Source organism: Nansenia antarctica (assembly GCF_963989245.1).
Source record: "Nansenia antarctica genome assembly, chromosome: 2".
Taxonomy (NCBI): domain Eukaryota; kingdom Metazoa; phylum Chordata; class Actinopteri; order Argentiniformes; family Microstomatidae; genus Nansenia; species Nansenia antarctica.
Window position 1 is genome coordinate 86121195 of NC_137675.1, and position 10185 is coordinate 86131379.

The 10185-nt window shown below is 42.3% G+C and overlaps 2 protein-coding genes across 2 annotated transcripts; both read right to left on the reverse strand.

The window, feature by feature from the left end:
• Positions 1 to 313: 313 nt before the first annotated feature.
• On the reverse strand, positions 314 to 4190 carry LOC308150805 (ATP-dependent RNA helicase DDX19A-like; the record flags this gene model as incomplete). Its single annotated transcript, XM_080523600.1, has 10 exons — positions 4060 to 4190; positions 3850 to 3942; positions 3399 to 3501; positions 3048 to 3162; positions 2622 to 2799; positions 2135 to 2372; positions 1812 to 1974; positions 1472 to 1663; positions 1333 to 1369; positions 314 to 659 (listed from the first exon to the last, which is right to left on the reverse strand). Exons 2-10 carry the CDS (start codon positions 3909 to 3911, stop codon positions 314 to 316), a joined length of 1434 nt encoding a protein of 477 aa, XP_080379726.1. The 5' UTR covers positions 3912 to 3942; positions 4060 to 4190.
• Positions 4191 to 5339: 1149 nt separating this feature from the next.
• LOC308150806 (ATP-dependent RNA helicase DDX19A-like) lies at positions 5340 to 8657 on the reverse strand (the record flags this gene model as incomplete). The annotated part of the gene is made up of 9 exons (XM_080523601.1): positions 8560 to 8657; positions 8349 to 8441; positions 7897 to 7999; positions 7547 to 7661; positions 6649 to 6826; positions 6162 to 6399; positions 5839 to 6001; positions 5499 to 5690; positions 5340 to 5401 (listed from the first exon to the last, which is right to left on the reverse strand). Exons 2-9 carry the CDS (start codon positions 8408 to 8410, stop codon positions 5340 to 5342), a joined length of 1113 nt encoding a protein of 370 aa, XP_080379727.1. The 5' UTR covers positions 8411 to 8441; positions 8560 to 8657.
• Positions 8658 to 10185: the final 1528 nt, after the last annotated feature.

Below are 10185 nucleotides of genomic sequence, written 5' to 3' on the forward strand. Positions count from 1 at the left end.
ATCGGAGAGAAGCATTAACGCAGTGGAAATTAAGAAACAAATAAAAACAGTCTCCTGGTCAGGTAATTTTCACTCCCCTGCCCCTTATGAATAAACAGATAGATTATTTCCCCCTTGGGGTAAGTTTTAAATTGAACAAACATATATGTCCAGTCTCTTTCAAAACATGCATATAAACTGCTGTGAAGAACTACAATAACAACAAAGGGGTGGCATTGACGATGGTAATATATTTAAACAGATATCGTCCCGTCAAAGTTGGTCTTGTAATGACACTGAGCCCCACTGGCCCGTGGCTGGGCGAGACCTACCCTTAGCCTGTTGCAGGGAAGACGTTCTTCTTAACGTAGTCCATCGCTTTGTCTGCATCTGTGAATTCCTTTTCTTCTCCGTTGTGTGTGATGCGGAGTCGGGCTGGGAACAGCATGCCATACCGGACGCCCTGACGGTTGCGCAGCAGCTTCCTGACCTCCGTGAACGCAGCTCTGGCCCTGGCGACGCCGACAGCATAATCCGGAAAGATGGCGATGGTCTGCCCGTTGACCCGGAGAGGAGCTCGAGTGCGCGCACAGCTCAGCACCTCAACGCAGTCCTGGTAGTGATGGAGTTTAGCAATGATGGCGCGTGGTTTCCCCTCCGGTCTCCTCGGAGCCAGGGTTCTGTGTGAACGGTCCACAAGCACATCTCTATCCAGTTGTAGCGCTTCCCTCAGTAGTTTCGAGACCGATGCAGTAGAGCAGTAGAGACTAGATAATGGTCAATTGCCTTATTGTTACTTAACATAAGACAATTCTCCAGTGTGGTTGACCATTTAAGTTACCCAATGTCGTCTTACATATCTTTCCATTCTTATCATTCTATATGAAAAAGGGTTTTAAGTCAACACAGCAAACTTATAATCCTCATAAATCTATCTACTGCAAAGTCTTCTTTGTTTAATTCAATGCTGTTGCCAACTACTAGTCGGCTGCTACTCGTCTCTGAGGAGACTGCCAGATCTAAGCTAGTTGAGTTTAATGCAACCACTCATTTATCGTTTTTTTTAGATTATACCACTTGAAAAAACAAACTGAAATAATCCTAATGATATTAATTTAAGAGTGTAATCTATTTGGCAATAACTACTACCCTGAAATCTAAAATGCTTTGCATATTCAGGCTTGGCTAACATCTAATTTCGTATAATGTTCAAATAATTAAATACATCCTTAAAGTGACTTATGTCCAAAAGCACAAATTTGAGGTAACTTTGTCCAACTGCATAAATAGATGCATTCAACGATGAGTGTTTAATGTTTGGAGCCACTTCAGTTGTGATTTTTCTCGAATTGCTCAAGATCCTCAGCGTCAAGCTTCTCTATTTTCTTGTCTATGGAGGGGGAAAAGTGTAAACAGTTAGTGTGAACCCTGTCTTTTGGATGCATCAATGTCAAATCTTGAGTGCTCAATCTAGACAAAGAAACAAACATACTGAAATGTTTTTCGATTCTGTTGAGAATGTTCATGCTGTGTTTGCTGTCAACCATATTGACTGCAAGCCCCCTCTTGCCAAAACGTCCTGTGCGACCAATCCGGTGAAGGTATGTCTCATTGTCATGGTTCCCGTCTTTGTCCACAGGAAGGTCAAAGTTGATCACCATGGACACTTGTTCCACATCAATGCCTGCATTATAAATAAAATAAATGCAAAAATAAAACAAAACATGAAAACTCAGTAAACTCAGTTTAAGTAAGTGAACACAAAACAATAATCTTCCTAACTGAAATGGTTACATTAATATGGCTTTCAAATGTTTGCATTTTGGAATTACCTCTGGCGCATACATTAGTAGTCACCAGAACTTTCTCCTTGCCCTCCCTGAAGCGTTCGATGACAGCAGCTCTCTGCTCCACTGTCATCTCCCCACTCAGGAGTGCCACCTGGTGGCCCTCTTTGGACAGTGCTGCTGACAGCCAACCAGCAGTCTTTCGAGTCTGAAGAGGAGGCAAAGGTCTTCTCTTTGTTACGACAGTCAATCAAAAAGTCCACACAGATGAGACTCAACCTAATTGTGCATTATACCTATCAAATAAACATAATAATGTCAAGAGATACATGTAACTTAGGATAGGATGAGATTGGATGAGGACTCACACGGCAGAAGATCATAGCCTGTGCAATAGTGATGACTCCGTATATATTACAGAGTGCTGAGAACTTCTCCTCCTTATTGTTGCATAGCATGTAGTACTGCTTGATGGTGTCCAGGGTCTCCTCCTCACGCTTCAGCTTGATGATGTTGGGGTCTGGCACAACCCTCTCAGCAAACTTCCAAACTGAGTCCTCGAATGTGGCCGAGAACAGCAGCATCTGACATTCTTTTGGCAACATTCTGCATGGATGGAGTAATAGACATACTTGGACACAGGAGGACAAACAAAGCTAGAGATAGCTAAGAAGTTTAACTGTCTGGGTTTGGGTAGCAACAGAGAAAGCTGTAAACACCCTCCTATAGTGTAAAAAGAACAATCCAACTGCAGGTGTCTGTCATCAGAGTGAATGTGATTCATGTAACCTACTAGTTGGGTAAGAGTAATGACAAAGTTCAGTTTTTATTATGTTTATTTCAAGGGGAGCTCACCTTTGGATCCGAATGCTTTGGTCCTGATGGCCCTGTGTGGCGATCATGACATCTGCCTCATCCAAGAAAAAGATTTTGATCTTCTTGGGGTCAATGAACTTCAGCTTGGCGCACCAGTCCAGGACTGTGCCAGGTGTTGCAATGATGATCTGCTCCTGGATCTTGGTCCCCCGCTCCACTGCGTAGAGTAGGACACGGAGCCACATAACAGGCAGCTTTCAAGCATTTAAATTCTACAATACAGCATGTTGTGAAAAATTGCATATTTGTGTCATTGTCATGTTTTCTGGGTTAGAGAACACCTGCACTAATTACAATCATTACCCAGATTTTGAAGCAGTTTCTTACAGCAACATTGGAAAGCATATGCCAGAAAAATAATAAATCAACATTTAATGTGAAGGAATAAAAAACTTTGACACTTACATTTATGGCCGCGAATGGCGTATGCTAATTTGACCTCAGGATAGAATTTCCCCATCTGTTCAATGACTTTACCAGTCTGCAAAGCTAGCTCGTATGTTGGGGAAATGCAAAGACACGAAGGGGGGGCAAAAAATTATGTATTTCAGTTTGGCTCACTTAACCAGAAGCTACTGTACCTAATGTTTCTCTTTACCGTATACTCTAAAGCTAATCAACAACAACAACAACAACAACAACAACAACATCCCCCATCATAAATCCTCTGTATAACAAAGTCTGGACCTGTGGGTGACCTATGCAGAGGTCTAACGGCTAAAGCTAAGCCCCATATGAGTGGAGATGTTCACTTACCTGAGTCCATTTCTTAGCTGGGTCAACATGGCTGAGCATGGCCAGCACGAAGGCAGCGGTTTTACCTGTGCCGGACTGTGATTGCGCAATCAGGTTCTGAGGTCTGGAACCAGAGGGAACATACACGCTGAAGAGAGAATAATTGGGGACTATCGGGTCGGCATGTGACAAAAGTAGATCATTTTACTGAATTTAGTGTGAAAGCAAACAAGCCAGTGATGGTATACTGTATGTGAGTAGAACTAATTTGAGATTAATATTAGGCTAAACAAAGGTTTGATTATTCAACTATTGTCTAGGGCTTATAAACAGTATCAATAAATAAATCAATACCTTTATTGTCCCCAAAGAGACATTTGTACGGATGAATTACTTTGTTGATCAATATCACATTGAGGCTAAACACTAACATTTAGCTCAATAAAAAATAATAAATAAATGAGGTACTCACGGCTCTGCCAGCATCATGGGCAAGGCATTCTCCTGGATTTTAGAGGGTCTGTTGAAGCCCATGGCATACACTCCCTGAAGCAGCTGATGTTTCCTATCTCACACACACCACCACCACCACCACCAACAACAACAACGACAACAACAACAATATTAACAACAACAACAAACATACAAGTCTAAATTGAATTGATACCATGGGAGGACTTACAGTCTCAACTCTTCAAATGTCTTGACCGAGTAAAGAGGGGAGTTAGGATCTCTCTGAAGAACCTCTACTTGGTTGGTGGTGTTCACCAGATTGCTGCGTATCAGCTTGTTCAACAACGACTGGGCTGCTCGATCCTCTGTAAGACAAGATGAAAACCGTGACAAACCTGTCTAGGCAGCTAGATACTAGATACTGTATAAACCCAGAGAATTCACACCTTTATCTTCGTCGTCTGCCTTGTTACCATTTTCCACTACTTTTGCAGTGCCTGGAGGAACTAACACAACAAAACTGTCACCTAACACATCAATGACAGTGGCAGCAATGATATTGCTGTGGCAGATATTAATGCAGTGCAGTCGTTTTTAAACCCATGTTAACTGTTATTAGTTCTTCATAACAAAATCCCTGCTTTTACCATTTGTTTCCTTCCTTGATGCAGCATCACCTCTATCTCTTATCCCCAAGGAGCCAAACTGAACAAAGAAATATTTATATTTTCACTGTGAGTGAGAAACAACCTCTCGTCAAATATGATATTAGCAAAGCACTAGCAGCGAAAACAAAAGCAAAATTATAGAGCAACAGCTCTATCTTCACAGTATTCACACAATACAATTGGATTATCATTAAACATATCCAACTATCAAGAATGTATTTAGTGTTTTGTGATCCTGAAATTCTTTGGTTAATCACTTGAGGATTGTTAGTCTAGAGACTAGATAATGGTCAATTGCCTTATTGTTACTTAACATAAGACAATTCTCCAGTGTGGTTGACCATTTAAGTTACCCAATGTCGTCTTACATATCTTTCCATTCTTATCATTCTATATGAAAAAGGGTTTTAAGTCAACACAGCAAACTTATAATCCTCATAAATCTATCTACTGCAAAGTCTTCTTTGTTTAATTCAATGCTGTTGCCAACTACTAGTCGGCTGCTACTCGTCTCTGAGGAGACTGCCAGATCTAAGCTAGTTGAGTTTAATGCAACCACTCATTTATAGTTTTATTTTAGATTATACCACTTGAAAAAACAAACTGAAATAATCCTAATGATATTAATTTAAGAGTGTAATCTATTTGGCAATAACTACTACCCTGAAATCTAAAATGCTTTGCATATTCAGGCTTGGCTAACATCTAATTTCGTATTATGTTCAAATAATTAAATACATCCTTAAAGTGACTTATGTCCAAAAGCACAAATTTGAGGTAACTTTGTCCAACTGCATAAATAGATGCATTCAACGATGAGTGTTTAATGTTTGGAGCCACTTCAGTTGTGATTTTTCTCGAATTGCTCAAGATCCTCAGCGTCAAGCTTCTCTATTTTCTTGTCTATGGAGGGGGAAAAGTGTAAACAGTTAGTGTCTGTCTTTTGGATGCATCAATGTCAAATCTTGAGTGCTCAATCTAGACAAAGAAACAAACATACTGAAATGTTTTTCGATTCTGTTGAGAATGTTCATGCTGTGTTTGCTGTCAACCATATTGACTGCAAGCCCCCTCTTGCCAAAACGTCCTGTGCGACCAATCCGGTGAAGGTATGTCTCATTGTCATGGTTCCCGTCTTTGTCCACAGGAAGGTCAAAGTTGATCACCATGGACACTTGTTCCACATCAATGCCTGCATTATAAATAAAATAAATGCAAAAATAAAACAAAACATGAAAACTCAGTAAACTCAGTTTAAGTAAGTGAACACAAAACAATAATCTTCCTAACTGAAATGGTTACATTAATATGGCTTTCAAATGTTTGCATTTTGGAATTACCTCTGGCGCATACATTAGTAGTCACCAGAACTTTCTCCTTGCCCTCCCTGAAGCGTTCGATGATAGCAGCTCTCTGCTCCACTGTCATCTCCCCACTCAGGAGTGCCACCTGGTGGCCCTCTTTGGACAGTGCTGCTGACAGCCAACCAGCAGTCTTTCGAGTCTGAAGAGGAGGCAAAGGTTTTCTCTTTGTTACGACAGTCAATCAAAAAGTCCACACAGATGAGACTCAACCTAATTGTGCATTATACCTATCAAATAAACATAATAATGTCAAGAGATACATGTAACTTAGGATAGGATGAGATTGGATGAGGACTCACACGGCAGAAGATCATAGCCTGTGCAATAGTGATGACTCCGTATATATTACAGAGTGCTGAGAACTTCTCCTCCTTATTGTTGCATAGCATGTAGTACTGCTTGATGGTGTCCAGGGTCTCCTCCTCACGCTTCAGCTTGATGATGTTGGGGTCTGGCACAACCCTCTCAGCAAACTTCCAAACTGAGTCCTCGAATGTGGCCGAGAACAGCAGCATCTGACATTCTTTTGGCAACATTCTGCATGGATGGAGTAATAGACATACTTGGACACAGGAGGACAAACAAAGCTAGAGATAGCTAAGAAGTTTAACTGTCTGGGTTTGGGTAGCAACAGAGAAAGCTGTAAACACCCTCCTATAGTGTAAAAAGAACAATCCAACTGCAGGTGTCTGTCATCAGAGTGAATGTGATTCATGTAACCTACTAGTTGGGTAAGAGTAATGACAAAGTTGAGTTTTTGTTATGTTTATTTCAAGGGGAGCTCACCTTTGGATCCGAATGCTTTGGTCCTGATGGCCCTGTGTGGCGATCATGACATCTGCCTCATCCAAGAAAAAGATTTTGATCTTCTTGGGGTCAATGAACTTCAGCTTGGCGCACCAGTCCAGGACTGTGCCAGGTGTTGCGATGATGATCTGCTCCTGGATCTTGGTCCCCCGCTCCACTGCGTAGAGTAGGACACGGAGCCACATAACAGGCAGCTTTCAAGCATTTAAATTCTACAATACAGCATGTTGTGAAAAATTGCATATTTGTGTCATTGTCATGTTTTCTGGGTTAGAGAACACCTGCACTAATTACAATCATTACCCAGATTTTGAAGCAGTTTCTTACAGCAACATTGGAAAGCATATGCCAGAAAAATAATAAATCAACATTTAATGTGAAGGTGTAGTCTCTTTTCTCTGTTTGGTGATCAAAAATGAGGTAAAAACTCCTGGCCAAAGTTAAAGAGTATTTATTCAAAAAAGACAAGATCGGGTCCTCAGATTACAGGATCAGGTTTACACACAAACAGTCACGTCGTGGGCAGAGGAAGACAGAAAACAGCCAGAAATCTCTGTGTTCCTGGTTTTATAGCGGTCTCTCAGCCAATCACATCACAGTATGTTCTTGGCCAATCGTGATCCTTCCTTCTAGGCCTCTGATTGGCCTATACCCTTGGGGGCGTGCATGTTCGTGTGTGTGTGTCTGCGCATGTGCGACAATTGCTTCTCAAATCTCCCCGCGATCATTTGTAATAATATGTATGTATATATATATATATACATGTAATATGTTGTAAAAATATACGTTAATATATGTGTAAGATATACGTTATATAAGAAGGCTATTAATATGTGTAAAAATATACGACAAAGGAATAAAAAGCTTTGACACTTACATTTATGGCCGCGAATGGCGTATGCTAATTTGACCTCAGGATAGAATTTCCCCATCTGTTCAATGACTTTACCAGTCTGCAAAGCTAGCTCGTATGTTGGGGAAATGCAAGGACACTAAGGGGGGAAAAAAATTATGTATTTCAGTTTGGCTCACTTAACCAGAAGCTACTGTACCTAATGTTTCTCTTTACCGTATACTCTAAAGCTAATCAACAACAACAACAACAACAACAACAACAACATCCCCCATCATAAATCCTCTGTATAACAAAGTCTGGACCTGTGGGTGACCTATGCAGAGGTCTAACGGCTAAAGCTAAGCCCCATATGAGTGGAGATGTTCACTTACCTGAGTCCATTTCTTAGCTGGGTCAACATGGCTGAGCATGGCCAGCACGAAGGCAGCGGTTTTACCTGTGCCGGACTGTGATTGCGCAATCAGGTTCTGAGGTCTGGAACCAGAGGGAACATACACGCTGAAGAGAGAATAATTGGGGACTATCGGGTCGGCATGTGACAAAAGTAGATCATTTTACTGAATTTAGTGTGAAAGCAAACAAGCCAGTGATGGTATACTGTATGTGAGTAGAAATAATTTGAGATTAATATTAGGCTAAACAAAGGTTTGATTATTCAACTATTGCTCTAGGGCTTATAAACAGTATCAATAAATAAATCAATACCTTTATTGTCCCCAAAGAGACATTTGTACGGATGAATTACTTTGTTGATCAATATCACATTGAGGCTAAACACTAACATTTAGCTCAATAAAAATTCATAAATAAATGAGGTACTCACGGCTCTGCCAGCATCATGGGCAAGGCATTCTCCTGGATTTTAGAGGGTCTGTTGAAGCCCATGGCATACACTCCCTGAAGCAGCTGAGGTTTCCTATCTCACACACACACACCACCACCAACAACAACAACAACAACAACAACAACAACAATATTAACAACAACAACAAACATACAAGTCTAAATTGAATTGATACCATGGGAGGACTTACAGTCTCAACTCTTCAAATGTCTTGACCGAGTAAAGAGGGGAGTTAGGATCTCTCTGAAGAACCTCTACTTGGTTGGTGGTGTTCACCAGATTGCTGCGTATCAGGGGGGTATTCCACGAAGCTCGATAAAGTTCTAAGCCTCGATAAAGTTCTAAGCTTCGAAAATGTTAGCTTGGTGCCATCAATGTGGCTCAAATAATTCGCTGCTTGGTTGAGCTCCTTCTGAGTCAGATATAATTAGCCTGCTCGCGACCAGGCTAAAACACAGGCTATGGTAAGACGCGCGTCAAAAAAGGCTCACGGGCGGAAACTAAACCCCGAACGACAGTTCCTCATGTGTCTTTTAGGAAATATTAGTTCCCACTTCACACGAGATAGATAGATGGATAGGTTGATTGATTGATTGATTGAAAACCTTTATTGTCCCCAATGGGGAAATTTTGTTGTCAAACAGCTCAGTTAGGGCAGAAAACATTCAGTACAGAAAACAGAAAACATTCAATAAAATACATAAAACAGTGCAGGCTCAATAAGTAAAAAGTTCCAAGTTCCAAAGTTCCAGCTCCAGGTCTCCCCCACCCTGCAGGGCCTGGTTGTAGAGTCGGAGTGCAGCTGGAACAAAGGACTGTCCAAATCTTTTTGTACTTTGACGGGGGAGAACAAATCTGTGGCTGAACTTGCTCCTCATCCCCGCCAGCTCGCAGTACATCGGGTGGGAGGGATTGGCCAGCATGGCCGCCAGTTTTTTCCCCATCCTCTGTTCTGCCACCACCTCTAGGCTGTCCAGCCCGGTCCCCACCACAGAGCTGGCCTTCTTCACCAGTTTGTTTAGCTTCGCAGCATCCCTGGCACAGATGTTTCCACCCCAGCAGGCCACGGCGAAGAACAGAACGCTGGCAACCACCGACTGATAAAACATTTGCAGCAGCTTGTTGCAGACACCGAAAGACCTCAGCCTTCTCAGGAAAAACAGTCTGCTCTGCCCTTTCCTGAGAAGAGCCTCGGTGTTGTCAGTCCAGTCCAGTTTGTTATTAATTTGTACTCCCAGGTACCTGTAGGAGTCCACCCTCTCGACTTCCACCCCCTTGATGGTGATGGGGGCTGGGGTCCTTCTCTTCCTCCTAAAATCCACCACCAACTCCTTTGTTTTGCTGGTGTTAAGCAAAAGGTAGTTGGTGTCGCACCACTGCACAAAGCTCTCCACCAGGGCCCTGTACTCCTCATCCCTGTCGTCTGTGATGTAACCGACGATAGAGGAGTCATCAGAAAACTTCTGCAGGTGGCACTGGTCGGAGCTAAACTGGAAGTCGGAGGTATAGAGGGTGAAGAGAAAGGGTGACAGAACAGTTCCCTGGGGGGCACCGGTGTTGCACACCACCACCTCAGACTGACAGCCCTGCAGTCTCACATACTGACGCCTGTCTGTGAGGTAGTTTTGGATCCAAGCCGTCAGGGAGTCCTCCACACACATCACTGCTAGTTTGTCAGCCAGCAGTGATGGCTTGATAGTGTTAAATGCACTGGAGAAGTCGAAGAACATGGTCCTCGCCATGCTCTGTGGCCTCTCCAGGTGTGTGTAGGCCCTGTGCAGCATGTAAATGATGGCATCCTCCACCCCCATGCTCT